Raw genomic sequence first — 18,345 nt, 5'->3', positions numbered from 1 at the left:
AAAACGTAGAAAAGTAGAAAAGTAAACCCAGCTTTACTCTGTCTGTATTTATCTGTTATTTTGTCCTTATTGATCTTAAATGCAGTTGCTTCAAGTATTGTTGTGTCACAAACCAGTAACCAAAGCTTAAATTTGGAGATGTTTTTATGGGGTTTGGCCAGTAATGGGAGCTAAGTTTTGCTGTGTGTTTTTTCTTCCTCTTGCTCTGCTCAGACCAACAATCTGCTTGGATTTGAAGAGTTTGATGTTCAGGTAGAGGCAGCCTCAGTTTGTTTCTCTACACTGAATAGTGCATCAGCTTAAGTGTCATTTTCTTTATGTGTTGTTGCATGCATGACATCTAACATACAGAGAAAGAAATATGAATCAGAAAGTATAAAAATCTAAACATGTCCTCCAGTTGCATGAATTTAACTGTTCTACATGCAAAGGCGTAAATTTAAGTCGTTTTCACATCTGCACTCCTGAAAATATCTAGATCATTACAGGAGGACTGCTCCAGAGATTCTCCTGATCTGGTTGTTCACATATCCACCTCACAGCTGGGGACTACAACTGTCAAACAGGAGGGGGGGCGGCGAGGGGTCTCCTGAGGTATACGATGCTATAATGAGAATATTTGTCTTTAAATCAATGCTACGTGTAGTTGAACAGAATCACAATGTGAACTAAAGAGTGGAGAAGAACAAACTGGAGAACAGGAAACATGCAGCAGCAGGTTCATTAGAGCACGGAGATGGTAGAGGTGGCGTGCAGACAGTCTGTGGTCGAGCAGCAGTCACAGGATATAAACATCACTCCCCCTCCCATTGGCCCGAGGTGAATATTCCAGATAATATTCTGCTGTGTTCTCACATCAGCTCACTCTGACTAACTGCTGAAAAGAATACTACAGTAGGGTTCTGGCAGGAGAAACTCTGGGTGAAGTCCAAATGAAAAGTTTGGCCATTTACATTCACACATACAGCTCCTCCTGCAAATATCAGGAGTTTTCTGCAAGTGTGAAACCCCTTTAGTCTGTCTTTTAAAGGGGTCTGTCTAAGACAGACTAAGACAGAATAACCTGTCCTCTGATTGTAAGCAACACTCTCTTTTCTTTTTTTTCTTCTGAAGAAAGCAAATCAATTCTTTTCTTCTTTCTGAGTGCAGACTTGGAGTGAGACCAAAACTGTCAACTGAGAAGTTTCTTCATTTCATCCAAGTCTTCTTTCTGTACTCTCTTTCAGTGTCTTTGTTTCGTCAGTGGTTGAACTCTGATGATCATTTTATCTGCTCTTAGAGGTGTGGTAAAAACCCTCACTACTTTTAAGTTAGATACAGGTCAGTGCAGTAACCAGTCACCTTCTAGACACATTTGAGTGATTACATTCACTCTACTTGGAAGTCAAAGAATTTATATTTTTGCACGATAATTACGAGGCAGAAAAGGCTTAAAAAGACGTGGATTCAAAACAAAAACCCTTATCTGCCAGCTGTGTTTTATTTAGTTATAGTAGTTTACAGCTTTCATTGTCTGTTTTCTTTCATTTTGAGGAAACTTGTTTCTTGTAGTCTTTAATTATCTACCACTAATAAGAAAATAAGAAAAATATATTGCCTAATATGTCATGGGAACACAATCTGCTTTCTTCCTCAGTGAAATGCTCCAACGTACACAAGAATATGCAATCAATGAAGTTACACTTCAGATTCTTTGAGAGACTAACATGCATGTGTGATTAACAGACAATGGATTTTAATTAACATAAGCAGTAAACAGTTGCTTTTTATAATTAAAAAAATATGTTATCTGTGATTAAGTCAAGTCACATTTATTTATAAAGAAATAAAACAAAGAAAGCAGTTTGAATTTGTATCTAGAACAAGAAAGGTGAAAAAACAAAACTTCCAAATGCAGTAATTCACAGAGTGACCACAGGAGGGCGCAGTTTCACCTTTAAACTCCATCTTTACACATTAGTATCTCAAACTAACTTCGGAGCTTCAGTACAAAGTTTTCACTCATCCCGTGTCTTCATTTCTCTGCTTCTTAGACACTTTGGAGAACGACAGGGAGAGGAAGAGAGAAACTGGAGGTAAACATCATTCAGCAGTGAATTTATCTGTGAGTAACAATTCAGTCAGTGTCCTAAAGACCGGAAAACAGGTTAGCTTCGTCCCCTGCTAACGAATGCAGTTAGTTACCATGGTGACCCGAGTTTGACTTTCTCATGTTGCTTGGTTACCAAGAGTTCAAAGTTTAATAAAACATAAAAACAAGTAAATTACATTAATAAATATTTTTTATCAGTAAAACATTTGATTTTTGACTTAGTCTTGTTTTTGTGTCCTCTTATTTATAACTTTTTCGTTTCTTCCATAGAAACTTTCTGCGACACTTCCGGTTGAAGCTTCCGGTAATCACGCCCAGGTGTGTTCAGGTGTTCTCAGGTGTGTATGTCATTGTTTCGAGCAGGTAAGCGGTGCGGACCGCGGGCAGCCTGGCTGTGGATCAAAGCGGTGGAAGAAGAAGGAGCCGGGGAAGGAGAGATGAAGTCTAGATACTCAGTGAGTCTTTAAAAGTTCAGTTTTGTGTGAAAAGCCACAAAATAGAAACACGTGGGGCTGTATGCTAATGCTAACACGTGGGCTAATGCTCATGCTAAATGTTTGTTAAGAGGAAACATCGTCAAAGTAAGATGATGATAACATTTATCAACATTATGAAGGTCACTTTTGAACTTGTTTTCTCCTGTTAAACTAATTGTTTAAACACCGGGTAAAAGTAAACTTTAAAAACAAAACTTATAATTTAAACTAATATCAGATTGAAGAGTTTAAATAAAACAATAACCTCAATTTAAATTTATTGACTAATATGTAAATTAGTTAATCCGAGGTAAAATGATTTTCTAAACATTACTGTTCACAGAGCTCAGAGATTAAATGTTAATCTTGATAAAGTAATATGAATAAACTTCTTTATTTAATTTAAGAGTAAAAGTTTTTAATCCAGCTTTCTGTGTTTAATTCAAACTCAAAGAAACAACAGTCTGATTAATTTATTTTAAACCTTCAACTTTAATTAGAGTCTTTGTTCTTGTGACAGTTAATGTATGGTAAAGATGTTTCTGAAGACCTTATACTTAATGTTTCTATATTATATTCTACATTTAAACTTTTATTCAAGTTTGCTTCAGTCTCATAGAAAAGCCTTAAAGTGAAGTTAAACACAGATAATTTAGTGAATGATGAAACTCAGGTTTATTCCAGTCATCATAATGTTTTATAATCAAACATTTTCTGAGTTTTATTAACTTGATGAACTAAAATGTGTTTTTCTTTTCCAACAGGAACTCTGTCGACATCTTCCTGCTCAGGTAGGAGACTCAAAGCTTTCTTAATGTTGTTTTATTATGTTCCAGGTTTTAGGTCTTATAGATGTTTAGACTCAGTTATTTTAATCATTTCATCCTTTTTGGAGTGGAGGATCATCAGGTGTTTAATGAAATACTTCATTTTTATAATCCTTACTTCATTAAACACCTGATGTTCCTCCACTTTAACAAGGATGTAATGATTAAAATAACTGAGTCTAAGCATTTATACGACCTAAACCTGGAACATAATAAAACAACATTAAGAAAGCGTTGAGCTCCTACCCAATGGGGACGCCAGTGACGCCTTATTGTATTGTGCTTATGTAACATGTACAAAAAACAGGTCTTGTCTGTTCAATGTTTTATTGTAATAAAACTACTGCTGTCCATTCTGCATCAGTGACTTCTGTAATTATGTTCTGGTTATTTGCCAGGTGTGTTTTATTTATAGTAGCTTACAGGTTTCATTGTTCTGAGGAAACTTGTCTGGTTATCTACCCAGTAAACATGTTTCCTAATGGAAATTTATCAAATGTTAAAAAATATCTAAACTTCAAATGAAAACAAATATCACAGCTGATTAACAAAGAAGGAAACAACTACAACAAAACATCCATTAGGAATTAAAGATGCTGACAACACAAACATAAAACAAATTAAGACTTTAAAATTGTATTATTGAAGTGTGTTAAGAGAAAACTGAAAATGAAAGAAACCAGACTTAAAACTAAATCTATATCTGAAAGATAAGAACAACAAACTATGACTGAAAGAAAACTAAAACAGCTAACAAGTAAACTTTAATCTAAAGAAAATCCTTCCAGCTGCAGCACAGATCCTACTCTTCAGAGTTCAGAGCGAGGAAACACCTGGAATATAAGAAACAAAGACATCAGGGTTTAAAGTTCATTTCAGGTTGCATCTACAGGTAATTTACAGCTAGGATTGTAAAATAAGCCATTCAGATACATTACTAATTTTTAATAATTTAAATCAAAAGAATCTCTACATCTACATCAAAGAGAGTGTTACAATTAAAATTTAGAAGTTTGTAGCATCATGTAAATTTTGCCCTACGAATAAAATGAAGAATATGACTATGTGACTGAAACTGTTAAAATAAACACAAGAGCCAAGAAAAATACTCACCAAATGTTGAAGGAAGCAGGTGAGGCAGCGTGGTGTAGCATACATGTTAACAGCTCTTTGTCTTGTTTTGGTCAGGCTGCCCCTAAAAGTTACAACAAAAAAAGACATCACAATTAGTTTAAACTTACCAAATGTTAGTTATTGTAAAGTGTTTGGAGACAAGTGAATAAAACTGGACTGATTCATGAAAGTTAACATTAAGTCTGTTCATCATGTCACATTGGGCCTGTTCTTTTGTGAGAGAGAGAGAGAGGTGTTACATCTGTGATCAGGTTCAGCTGTAGTGCATTAATCCTTAATGTCGTTGGTTATCTGCCAGCTGTGTTTTATTTAGTTGAAGTAGTTTACATGTTTATTGTTAGCCGATAAATCTGTCACCCAAAAGGAGAAGTCAATCAAATCCTTTTGAGGACCTTGAAGCTCATCATACAGAACACTGATAATAACTTTAATTATCTGTGGTTTTTAACATCCTCTCTCTCTAGAGCTGCTGGTTGAGTGTGTGAAGAACAAGGACTTAAAGAAGGTGAGTGACAGTTTCATCTCTCACTACAGACCTTTGCACCTCATTTCTACATACTCACATGTGTCTCTGAATTGAATCATCATCTGCAGGAGCCGCACCTGGAGGGAGCCCCACCTGGAGGGAGCCCCACCTGGAGGGAGCCCCACCTGGAGGGAGCCCCACCTGGAGGGAGCCCCACCTGGAGGGAGCCCCACCTGGAGGGAGCCCCACCTGGAGGGAGCCGACCTGACGTCACTCGACTCGTCCGGCTGCAGGTTACGTCATCACGCTGCCAGTGCAGGAAGCAAAGAGATGGTCCTCTACATCCTCCACAGGTGTGTGTACAGTCCTCCACGTGTTTGGTGCTCGTAGGTTGACAGTCAGACAAACTCCTCTTTTCATTTATTCACCAGATTGAATAAGGAGTGAAAACTACAAGACACAAGAACATTTAGTTTAGTCATAACTAAAGTTCTACAATAAACAATAAACTAATACACGACAAAAGAAAGCTCAGTTGTTAACTTCAGTCCAGTGAAGAAACTTACATTTCTGTTGCTGCCTGCTGTGTGCAGCCTTGAAGATGAAAGAAGGAACCCTTAACTTCCTGCTTCCTTTATAGGCAGGGCTTGATGAGTCACTTCCTGTAGCAATCTCTGACAGGCCAACAGGGGGTGCCATTGCACCATGTGTAGCTCATTTAAAGAATCCTTAGTAGTTCTTTTATTTTTTTTTACCATTAATGAATGTATGTAGTTTGTTTCAAAATAGGAATATGATGTTTTTTTCTTTCTGTATTTTAGTGTTTGAATAAATGGGAAACTTTCAATGACAGGCTTGTAAAACAATAAGTCAGTTCAATCAATCTTTATTTTGTAGAGCGCCAACTCAATCCAAATGTTATCTGAAGACACAAAAAGCAGGTAAGAGAGAGTCTTGTCTGGGTTAAAGGCAGGGTCGGTCATTTTCTCAAAGTAGCATTCCCTCAGTGCTGCGTCTGCACCCACCCCAGAAGCAGACCTCAGCTCATTGCCTGCATTGTCAGGACCAAAAGACAATTTCAACCACAATCTTAAAAAGTGGATCTGGAGAAAATCATCAACCCGGCCTTTTAAGTAGTTTTTAGTGGTTACAGAAAAACTGCAGTAAGTACAGATTATATTTGTGCTTGAAAACATCTAACATTGAACTGAAACCATGAGGTTTTTAAAATGCTAAACACTTTATTTAAATGTTAACAGAGTGTAGATGATGATGCTTTCAAACTGCCTGTGTCTGTATCTGTGCTCTGATCTCTGTTCAGTCTATATGTGATGATATATGTGCCATCATAAACACAAGACACCAAAAGAAGCAGCAGGGGGGCCACTGTTGATGTCTGTTCCTCGGGTGATGTTGTCAGATGCTGTAATCTGACGCGCTCTCTCTCTCTCTCTCCTGTTGACCAGGGGGGAGACGGTCCTTCACCGAGCTGCGTCCCTGTCTCAAAGAACTATCTGTCATTATCTGGTCCAAGCAGGAGCCTCGCTCATCAAGACAGACCTACAGGTACAGTTCAGCTGTAAGGTAAAAGGTAATTAAAACAACAGCTCAAAGGTAAATAAAACTAAACAACAGCTAAAAGGTAAATAAAACAACATCTAAAAGGTAAATAAAACAACAGCTAAAAGGTAAATAAAACAACATCTAAAAGGTAAATAAAACAACAGCTAAAAGGTAAATAAAACAACAGCTAAAAGGTAAATAAAACAACAGCTAAAAGGTAAATAAAACTAAACAACAGCTAAAAGGTAAATAAAACTAAACAACAGCTAAAAGGTAAATAAAACAACATCTAAAAGGTAAATAAAACAACATCTAAAAGGTAAATAAAACTAAACAACATCTAAAAGGTAAATAAAACAACAGCTAAAAGGTAAATAAAACAACATCTAAAAGGTAAATAAAACAACAGCTAAAAGGTAAATAAAACTAAACAACATCTAAAAGGTAAATAAAACAACAGCTAAAAGGTAAATAAAACAACAGCTAACAAGTCAACCAAAAAAGCTAACAGGTAAACTAAGACAACAATCTCTTCATCCAGCCTTCTGTGTTTGATTTACTCAAAGAAACAGCAGTCTGATTCATTTATTATTTAAGTGCAGTAACCAACAACTAACCACCAGAGGGCGCCCTCTCCATATAAAGTGATTTATAAACGATATAATGCATTTATTTTAAACCTATACATTTTAATTAGAGTCTTACATCATTGTTTGCTAAATTATTTATATTAAAGCTGCTTTTTTACCTTAGACCTTTTCCTAGTAGCTTTCATTTTACTTTTCAAACTTTTAACCAATTTAATTAGTTTATTGTCGTTTGGTTTTCTAAATGAAAATACCACAAACCTTTTTATTGATTTAATTGAAATGATTAATTTGTTTGAATTTATTTTTATTTTTATTTTTATTTATTTTTTCTTACAGCTCATTGAGCTAGTTTAGATTAAACATAAATTAAAAGGAAACATTTACAAGTTAAAAAGGACTATCACAGACTTTTAGTTTAGGAGCATCTATGGCTCATTTACAGCTAGGATTGAACAATATGTGAAAAGTAAATGGGCCATTCTGATACATTACTCATTTTAAATTAACTAACTGTTTTTTTCATCTGAAAATACTTCTTACCTTTGTGAAAGAAAAGTCAAATAATATTGTTGCCACGAGCGGAGCAAATACGAGGAGGAGCAACCTGTACAAACAGCTGGATGACAAGAATAGACTAAAGTCAAAGACAAGACACAACATTAGAAGCACAGTTTGAAGACAACCTGCTTAAAGATTCTAAATACAAATACTTTCATTTTCTCAATTCTTATTACTTGATGTCCTTTTCTTGTAATAATTCACAGGATGATGAGATCAACCAACAGAGTCTGGCTGACAAACTCAAGGAGCAGAAGATGGACACAAATCCGTTTGTACATCTCCACAAAACTCTGGAGGCACCACAAGCAGCTCAGCCGCCTCAGAGACCAGATCCAAGACCAGCAGAGGATGATGGAGGAGCTCATTCATTTACAATCATAAACTACTTCAATTAGAAGTGCCAGATTTTATCAAGCAGACATCAACATTAACTCTGGCCACATTATACATTTTATTTTCCTCCTTTTTGTTTGAATCAGGGCCTGTTACTGGAGCAGACTCATGACAGACAGCTGGAGAAAGATGCAACACTACAGAAGCTCATGTATGTACCAGCTAACACATCACATCTCCATTATTCATTAGTCTGTGTGTCCTCAATTCATCCACATTTTCTGTCCAGACTGCTGAACGATCAGAGGATCTGAAGGGCCTCCAGGACACGGTGTGAGTATTTCATCCCCCCATTTAAAGTGTCATGTCATTTAAAAACCCAACAGCTTTTGGTCCTCCTTGTCTGAACTCAGCTGAGGGTAGTGTTGTAGTCAAGAGCACACTAAGACCACACAGAGTCACAAATATATGTGTGTGCAGGGGACGTTTTACTCACTTGGAGCGTAACACCAGGAAGGTTGTGGTCGTAACCGGGGACTGAAGTTATTTGATGTTTTTTCCTTCTAGTCCCAGACCGAGACCTTCAAAATGTGGACTCTGATTGGCCTGTTTTTGTTAACGATGCTGAGGTTACCAAAGCAACAGATCACAAAAGTTCAAATGGACTCAGGAGAAGATCGAGAAACATCCATCCAACGCAAGCAGACGAAATCATTTGAATGATCACCTGTCTGTCCATGTAGCTTTGTTTCTTTTCATCTGAACTCCTCGGTCTTCTTATATCTGTGAATCTGTAGCTCTGGATTTATCAACAGGAAGTGCTCTGGATTTATCAACAGGAAGTGCTCTGGATTTATTAACAGGAAGTGCTCTGGTTATTAACAGGAAGTGCTCTGGTTATTAACAGGAAGTGCTCTGGTTATTAACAGGAAGTGCTCTGGATTTATCAACAGGAAGTGCTCTGGATTTATCAACAGGAAGTGCTCTGGATTTATCAACAGGAAGTGCTCTGGTTATTAACAGGAAGTGCTCTGGATTTATCAACAGGAAGTGCTCTGGATATTAACAGGAAGTGCTCTGGTTATTAACAGGAAGTGCTCTGGATTTATCAACAGGAAGTTATAAAGGAAACAGGAAGTTGAGGATTCTTTCTTTAATCTGCACACAGCGTGCAGCAGCAGAAATGTGAGTTCCTGTACTGAAGTTAAAGTTTAACATTAGCATGTAGCTTAACATTAGCATGTAGCTTAACATTAGCCTTGTTATAATTTGTGACGTATTGCATCTGATGTAGCATACCACGTGGCTTAGCATTAGCATGTAGCTTAGCATTAGCATGTAGCTTAACATTAGCCTCGTTATAATTTGTGACGTATTGCATCTGATGTAGCATACCACGTGGCTTAGCATTAGCATGTAGCTTAGCATTAGCATGTAGCCGCCGTATCTGTCTTCTCTGCAGCCTTCAGTGTTATGAGTTTGGTGAGTCAGAGCGACACACACACACGATGAGTCATGACATGTCAAAGAAGACGATTGAAACAGCTTGAACAACTTAAAAAAACAGTTTTTATTTCAAGTCAAACATTTTTAACCTTCTCTACAGATAGATGAACCAGACCTTTTCATTTCTACTCACATGAGTCATGCTGTGCTCCTCCATGAGGAACCTCTTTGTCTTTGTTAGTCTAAACTAAATGTAAACTTTGTCTTTGTTAGTCTAAACTAAATGTAAACTTTGTCTTTGTTAGTCTAAACTAAATGTAAACTTTGTTGGTCTAAACTAAATGTAAACTTTGTTGGTCTAAACTAAATGTAAACTTTGTCTTTGTTAGTCTAAACTAAATGTAAACTTTGTTGGTCTAAACTAAATGTAAACTTTATCTTTGTTAGTCTAAACTAAATGTAAACTTTATCTTTGTTAGTCTAAACTAAATGTAAACTTTGTCTTTGTTAGTCTAAACTAAATGTAAACTTTGTTAGTCTAAACTAAATGTAAACTTTGTTGGTCTAAACTAAATGTAAACTTTGTCTTTGTTGGTCTAAACTAAATGTAAACTTTGTCTTTGTTGGTCTAAACTAAATGTAAACTTTGTTAGTTCAAACTAAATGTAAACTTTGTGTTTGTTGGTCTAAACTAAATGTAAACTTTGTCTTTGTTGGTCTAAACTAAATGTAAACTTTGTTGGTCTAAACTAAATGTAAACTTTGTTGGTCTAAACTAAATGTAAACTTTGTTAGTTCAAACTAAATGTAAACTTTGTTAGTCTAAACTAAATGTAAACTTTGTCTTTGTTAGTCTAAACTAAATGTAAACTTTGTTAGTCTAAACTAAATGTAAACTTTGTTGGTCTAAACTAAATGTAAACTTTGTTGGTCTAAACTAAATGTAAACTTTGTTAGTTCAAACTAAATGTAAACTTTGTTGGTCTAAACTAAATGTAAACTTTGTTAGTTCAAACTAAATGTAAACTTTGTTGGTCTAAATTAAATGTAAACTTTGTCTTTGTTCGTTCAAACTAAATTTAAACTTTGTCTTTGTTAGTCTAAACTAAATGTAAACTTTGTCTTTGTTGGTCTAAACTAAATGTAAACTTTGTTGGTCTAAACTAAATGTAAACTTTGTCTTTGTTGGTCTAAACTAAATGTAAACTTTGTGTTTGAATTGCAGGAGCTGCACCTGAAGGGAGCAAAGAGATGATCTCCTCTTTTCATTTGTTCACCAGATTGAAGGAGTGAAAACTACAAGACACAAGAAGTTTAGTCATTACCAAAGTTCTGTATAAATTCAAACAATAAACTAATACAAGTTGTTGCTAATGCTAAGCTACATGCTAATGCTAAACCTTAACTTCAGTACAGGAACTTACATTTCTGTTGCTGCTTGCTGTGTGCAGATTAGAGAAAGAACCCTGAACTTCCTGTTTCCTTTATAACTTCCTGTTCCCTGAATGATCCATGTAAACAGTTCTCTAGTGACTTCACTGATGCTCCATATTTTACTTGAGCTCCTTTTAACTTTGACCATATTATCCTGATATATGATTGACCATGTGTATATATAATAAATCAAATCTTATGTCATGGTGGGAACAATGAACCATTAATGAATTTAGGTTAGTACACTATATTTAGTTTATTAAGTCATCAAACACTTTTAAATAAAGGCTCTGACATGTTCACAAAACTTCAAACACTCTTGATTTTCTTTTTCATCACCCTGTGCTTGTGTTACTCATGAAACACCAGGGGGAACTGATACTGTAGAAGCTGGACTTGAACCAGTGTGTATGTATTGCAGATGCCAGGACAATTCCACTTGGCCACTGCTCCTTTCCTACTTTGAGATTTGTTCCGAGCGTATTTATCATCGTCATTTCAGATTTCCACTTAAAAATTAAAAATAAGATTCCAATCCTCCATCACCAGACACAGTGGGATTTGAACCCTGGCTCTCCATCTACAGAGTTTGGAAACCGCAATCTTATCCACTACACTACCGATTCCTTCACACTATGAGATGTGTTCCGGGCGTATTTATCTTCATCATTTCAGATGTTAGACTTTAAAATTCACTGAGTCCTGATAAGACTTGAACCCACAACCTCCAGAGTCCAAGACCTCCTTCCATCTCTTGAGCCACAGAGACAGATGCTTGATTATGTTTCTTAGATCTCTTGAGTGTTTCCTTTGGACCAACACCTTTAAGATAATGGTGTGTGTGTGTCACTGTCTTTGAGTGTTTGAGTGTTTCCTGTGGATCCATACTGGCAGGTGCTTCACTGTGTTTCTCCTCTGGAGTCTTTCATTTAGGACCGACACCTTTAAAATTCACTGAGTCCTGATAAGATTTGAACCCACGACCTCCAGACTCCAAGTCCTCCATCTATCTCCTGAGCCACAGAGACAGATGCAGACAGATGTTTCCTGCTGGATCTGTGTGTTGTTTTGTTCAAGTCAAAGATTTGTTGTTTAATCTATGTTAAATAAATGATTTATATTTCTATATATTTTGTCCAGACAAGAATAAACAGCAGCTTTCAGCAGCAGCTCACGACTTGCTTATGCAGCGGTCTTGGGCGTAACATCTCGTGTTACAACGATAAACATAGTAGTGTCTGTCATGGCGCTGTGACGCCCTCTGTCTGCATTTGTTTGGCTTCCTGGCTTGGCAGACAGCAGGCGGAGTCAGGAAGGCCATTAGTCCACCTGGGTACACCTGAGTCCACCAGGACTCTGCTTATAAGTGGCTTCCAGTCTAACTTGTCTCCCCTCTCTTTCTCCCAGGCCTCCACCAACTGGTTTGATTTTGTTCCCACTTTACAACACTACACTCATCCATACATTGCATTCATGACTGAGTTACATAATTATGATTATTTGATAATAAATTTACTTCCTTTTAAACCTTGTTTCATGTGTGATACCCTTCCTTTGTCACGTCCTGCAACAACTCTAAAATGAAGGATGACCTCATGTTTACTTAACCATCTTTTGCACTATTATCCTATTTAGCCTTGTACATATTAGTCTTTGCTTATAAGTTTATTGTTGATATTTAATATTATACCTTTGTACAAAGAGAGCATAGTTTACTAGTAAAATTAAAAGTAAAATTCCTTGAGTGTTGGGATGCACCTGGCCAGTAAAGCTGATTCTGAAGGATTTCTGTGGCTTTGATAACTGTTGGAATTATTTGGCCTCTTTAATAATACTAATTGGTGTTGTATTTTATATCGTTGGAAAGCCTGATCAGTCACCTTTACAACGAGGTATAACTTGTAAGCATCGTGCATTCATGGAACGTGCAACACAGCTAAACGTGTGAGTAGCACTCTAAAGAAATGTGCCAAAATGGACACAGCAGTAGTTTTATTACAATAAAATATTGAACAGACATGATGACCTCTGTGTTTTGTACACGTTACGTCAGCACAATACAATAAGGTGTGACAGGTGAGGGAGTTACATCCAGCCAGTCCCCTTCCCCCCCACTATCCTCCAGCCCCCATTGGGTAGGAGCTCAAAGCTTCCTTAATGTTGTTTTATTATGTTCCAGGTTTGAGTTTTGTATGTTGAGCAGATTTAAGGAGTTATGACCTCCTTTAGACATGGACACACAGCGCTGGTATTACTTCCTGATCTAGGTAGCATCAGTGTCCTGTTAAAAGTTAAACTCTCTTTAACCCGTCAAAGGAGAAGTGATTCAAATCATTTTCAGGGAAAATAGTTAACTGTAACATTCAGGACACTGATGCTACCTTCAGGATAACGTTAGATCAGGAAGTAATACCAGCACTGGATGTCCATGTCTAAAGGAGGTCATAACTCCTTAAATCAGCTTTAACATAACATAACATAACATAATGCTATGTAGCTGTCGACTAATGATACCTAATAGATTAAAAAATAATAATGTAGTTTTATATTAAACACCTGATGTTCCTCAACTCTAAATAGACTTCTAGCTGATCAAAAAGGATGAAGTCAAATGATTAAAATAACTGAGTCTAAACATCTATAAGACCTAAAACCTGGAACATAATAAAACAACATTAAGAAAGCTTTGAGTCTCCTACCTGAGCAGGAAGACGGCCACCGACGAGGGGTCCTCCTGGAAGACGTCGACAGAGTTCCTGTTGGAGAAGAAAAACACATTTTAGTTCATCAAGTTAATAAAACTCAAAATGTTTGATTATACAACATTGTGATGACTGGAATAAACCTGGGTTTCATCATTCACTGTAAATTATCTGTGTTTAACTTCACTTTAAGGCTTTTGGATGAGACTGAAGCAAACTTAAATAAAAGTTTAAATGTAGAATATAATATAGAAACATTAAGTATAAGGTCTTAAGAAACATCTTAACAGATTTATCTTATATTATAAGTTCTATAAGTTTGTTTACCTTTCACCTGATCGAGCTTTGGGGGGAAAGAAAACGCTCTATACATTTATATATATAATACATATTCAGAGTTGTAATTGATCTGTGATATTATCAATAAACTTAATATAATGGAGCACATAAGGTAGGTGAAGAAGAGTTATGAGCATATGAAAGTTAATAAAATCAAGGCAAGGAAGAAGAATTTTTAAACAACCTTTTTAACTTTTAAATGTTTCATTTTCATTTATGTGTTTAATCTGAACTCTCATTGAGCTGTAAGATGTACTCTTATATCAAAATATTTGAATCCTAATCAAATAAGCAGATTTAATCAAATTGATCATTTCAATTAAATCAATAAAAAGGTTTTGTGGTATTTTCATTAAGAAAAACTAAAAACTAATTTAATTAACTAAAAGGTAAAAATTCAGCTTTAATATAAATAATTTAGCATACAATGATGTAATCTTAAATATCAAATTACTTTATTGACTTACAAAATTAACTGTCACAAAAACAAAAACTCTAATTAAAGTTAAAGGTTTAAAATAAATGCATTATATCGTTTATAAATCACTTTATATAGAGAGGGCGCCCTCTGGTGGTTAGTTGTTGGTTACTGCACTTAAATAATAAATGAATCAGACTGCTGTTTCTTTGAGTAAATTAAACACAGAAGGCTGGATGAAGAGCTTTTACTTTTTAAATGAAATAAATGAAGTTTATTCATATTACTTTATCAAGATGAACATTTAATCTCTGAGCTCTGTGAACAGTAATGTTTAGAAAATCATTTTACCTCGGAGCTACAGCACAGAGCGAGGAAACACCTGCACACACCTGTACAAAGAAACAAGAAGAAAACCCTGAATGTTGAGTTCAAACAACAACTTTCTCTTCACTTTTGGTTGAATCTCTCAGACACACGATGTTGTTATGGTTCAGTTAGCATTAGCATTAGCATACAAACATACAAACACGTGTTTTCTTCTTCGTCTTCAATTCTTCTTTTCGCAGCATTTTCATCCAAACTCGGACAGCCGTCATCCGCTCGAGTGGTCCGGGGTCGATATTAAGACCCTTTTTCAAACCGACCCCTACACCAGGGCTCTCCAACAGGTAGCTCTTCATCAAGGTGTAGGTAGAAATACAGCGGCAGGCTTTGGGACAAACTTCCCTCTCTCAGGTGGAAACAGGAACTGTGTGTTACCATGGTTACTCAGCGGAATCTTACAGGAACTGTGTGTTACCATGGTTACTCAGCGGCATCTTGCGGGAACGGCTTTTTTTGTAGCAAATGCATTCTGTAAAAATCTTTATGTAGCCTAGATTATTCTTATTCTTTATTTATATTAGTGTAGACTTATAACAAAACTATTAGATTGAGTCTACATTGTTTATTGTACATATGTACATATGTTTTATTTTTATTTTTAATCATTTTATTCCTGTTTCCTGTTTTCTTGAGCTGCTGTAATGCAAACATTTCCCCTGTGGGGGATCAATAAAGTTTATCTTTATCTTTAAGAGGATACATTTCTGTTGTAGTGACTGTTGGATGTAATTGTAACCCAGTGCCAGCAGAGGGCAGCAGTGTAATATGAATGCATAATGCAGCGGTTAATTAGACCTGACCTGTTAACCTCCAGGTGAGCTGTGTTGTAATATTTACAGTCTATGGTTGTAAAGTGTAGAAGTTACATTACAGCCAGCCTGATTGAAGATGGAATATCTGCCTCTTAGTTAACCTCTACGCCACCATCACATCTGCCTGTCTGTTTGCAGTACATTAGGCCAGTTTAAAATCATCTCCAAGGGGAGTAAATCTAGAATCTAGTGAGACATTGTGTAATTAAGCTCTTTTCTGTGACAACAGGCTCAGACTGTGGTTAACTTTTTTACATCACAGCAACACAGATATATATATTTACACACTTTATTTCAAGAGAAGTATGGAGTTACCCTTTAAAATCCCAAAACAAACAGTAGATCCAAAACTATTGTTCAGGGATGTGTGAGCATGACGTGCAGCCACATCACCAACAGCAGCCACACATTTCACCAATATGGAGCTAATAATGCGACGTCCAGACAGAGACAGCTCAGTCTCCATCTTGAAATGATCTTCACATCAATTATCAAACTGTTAGTCCTGAAATTGCCGGAATCCTTCACAGTATTTTGTAGAGGGTTATAGAGGTACGTCACAGCTCGTGGACAGATGTGGAATAAAGTGGGTGCATCTCTGAATGACAGTTCTCAGTCGTGGTCCTTTTGTGAGGCATCAACAATAAAGAACAGATAACAAATGATTTCAAATGCTGCCGCCCCTGCAGCATTAAAAAAACAATTACATAAGGGGGGTACGTTTTGTAACAAAGCGCTAAAACCTAACATGACAATCTATAACATAAACCACCATGTTCACACAACACTTTTTTATTTACTTCACTTTTATTTCAACATTGCCTTGTTCATTTCAGTCGTGTGTAAATACATACATGTACAAGAACAAACTAAATATAGGTCATACATTGGGTGGAGAAAAAAAAGCATAAAGACATCAGTAATTGTTGATCTAGTCAGTCCTTAAATGGCTCGACTTCAACTAATGACGGATGTTTTCAACGATAAATGGGCGACAGTAATACTACAGTTATCAAGACTGATTAAGATCAGAAATTCAAAACTCTCCTGGGTCGGTTCTGCATGTAAGGGGTGTTGGACTGATGTAGTGAGGGATATGAGGACACATATGATTAAACATGTAGGATATCAAGTATTGGCCGTGTCTGTGATACATTTCCAGACTACTTGTATGTATTTACACACGACTGAAATGAACAAGGCAACTTTTAAATATAAGTGAAGTTCAAAAACAAAAAAAAATAATTGAAAAAAAAGTAAATGATAGAATCTAGTGAGACATTGTGTAATTATGAACATAAATGATCATCTTTGATAATATGTAAGCCTTCCTGTAAAGGTGTTTTAAATATCATCCCTACAAGTTGTTCAGCACTTTTGACAGGAAGCGTTTCAACAGAAAAAGCATTAATGAGTGATTGGATGAAACCTGCGGAGGTAACACATGGAGACAAACTCAACATGTCTCACTTTGCACTGAAAACTGTCACAGGTGGATTGAAATGTCTACATTCATATTTTTTGTCTTTTCTGCCAAACAATGATTCAATAATATTCTTCATGTCGTCTTTAAAGAACATTTCTCCATTTTCTCCTCGGCTTTAAGAAACTCTTGTTTAATGTCCTTCTCACAGTTTTACACCTTAGGGTGTTTGATTCTCATTGATGCTCTCTCAGCGTTTAGTATCAACATGTTGCCAGCTTATTATGACACATGACTGAGAAGCTGTGTGTCAGTGCTGACAGTGAGCAGGAAATCATCATTTATATTTATCTTATTTAACTAAAAAAATAAAAAATTCATAATAAATTCACGTGTGAAGTACCTCTCCTGGGCAGCAGATGGCGTAAGCTGTGATTGAATATATACTGTATAACAAGGTTCTTCATTTCAACTATAAAAACGAAAGCTTTCTGTTGACACTTACATATTTTTTAAATCCTCCTGGACTGTAAGTTGCTGGAATAGTTCCCGTCCTCCCAACACAAGCGTCAAGGTAAAGTAAAGTTTAGACTCTGTGTGTTTGTGTTTATGTGCTTACATTTATCAGCTCCCCATGTGAGACGTGCATTAATACATCCTCAAAAGTCGTGAAAAAAAAAAAAGGTAGAATAGCTACTACACTCCACAGCTACATCGATCAGTTTGACCTGACACACTGCGACGTTTTATAGCACAGCTGAGCAAAGGCCTCTAGGAACCATGGGAAAATAAAACTGCTGTGTTTTGACAGGGCGATGAGGGATAACTGAGGTATTGTACAACAACTGGCTGTACACAAAATTGCTTCCCTTTATTGGACTCACCAGGTCCAATTGGTCCTTTGAATTCTGCAGTCCAAGCTCGTCTATGTGCTCTGTCCTCTTTGGACGTTTTTCTGTCTCTTCTTTTTCGGCTGAGTCAACAACTTTTCAAAGTTCACTCCCTTTCTCTGTTTTCTACTTTCTTTTTAAATGTGAAGGCAAGACAGAACAGACGGCCCTGTTCACTTTTTAAAAGACCATTAAAGATATATATTTATGTACATGAAATTGTAAAACACTTAAAAAGGTACCAATAATTTGACCAGGCTACACCGTCTGGATCCTCAGTTCAGATCTTTGAATGGGAGGACTCTTTAGACTCCTGACTCCAGGTGATTGTCTTTGGAGGGACTGTAAGGGACTATCCTCCCGTCCCTTTGTCACTCAGTCAGTTAACCCCAATACATTTCCCCCCCCCCCCCAAGACCTCCTTTTCTCCCTCTTTTTTTCCACTCGGTGGA

General features: G+C 36.4%; 1 protein-coding gene and 2 long non-coding RNA genes across 5 annotated transcripts; 2 read left to right on the top strand and 1 right to left on the bottom strand.

Moving 5' to 3' along the window:
- The first annotated feature begins 21 nt into the window (after positions 1-21).
- LOC110006200 (uncharacterized) lies at positions 22-3,651 on the top strand. 3 transcript variants are annotated; one of them, XR_010665473.1, is made up of 4 exons: positions 22-252; positions 2,034-2,075; positions 2,363-2,547; positions 3,333-3,651. It is a non-coding gene; the product is annotated as an uncharacterized lncRNA (long non-coding RNA). The 3 variants fall into 3 exon arrangements; XR_010665471.1 differs by lacking the exon at positions 3,333-3,651 and having other exon boundaries at positions 2,363-3,308; XR_010665472.1 differs by lacking the exon at positions 3,333-3,651 and having other exon boundaries at positions 2,034-2,104; positions 2,363-3,308.
- A 1,155-nt stretch (positions 3,652-4,806) lies between these two features.
- Positions 4,807-8,957, top strand: LOC136178188 (diacylglycerol kinase zeta-like). The gene is made up of 6 exons (XM_065952271.1): positions 4,807-4,811; positions 5,124-5,348; positions 6,462-6,561; positions 7,913-8,253; positions 8,332-8,375; positions 8,610-8,957. The coding sequence occupies exons 1-4, from the start codon at positions 4,807-4,809 to the stop codon at positions 8,102-8,104; spliced, it is 522 nt and encodes a 173-aa protein (XP_065808343.1). The 3' UTR covers positions 8,105-8,253; positions 8,332-8,375; positions 8,610-8,957.
- Positions 8,958-12,897: 3,940 nt separating this feature from the next.
- On the bottom strand, positions 12,898-15,533 carry LOC136178131 (uncharacterized). Its single transcript, XR_010665470.1, has 3 exons — positions 14,908-15,533; positions 14,733-14,773; positions 12,898-13,678 (listed from the first exon to the last, which is right to left on the bottom strand). It is a non-coding gene; the product is annotated as an uncharacterized lncRNA (long non-coding RNA).
- Positions 15,534-18,345: the final 2,812 nt, after the last annotated feature.

This window comes from Labrus bergylta, chromosome 24 (genome assembly GCF_963930695.1).
Source record: "Labrus bergylta chromosome 24, fLabBer1.1, whole genome shotgun sequence".
Lineage (NCBI taxonomy): Eukaryota > Metazoa > Chordata > Actinopteri > Labriformes > Labridae > Labrus > Labrus bergylta.
The sequence above is the reverse complement of the archived record's forward strand: the minus strand, read 5'-3'. Positions and strand labels throughout refer to the sequence as shown.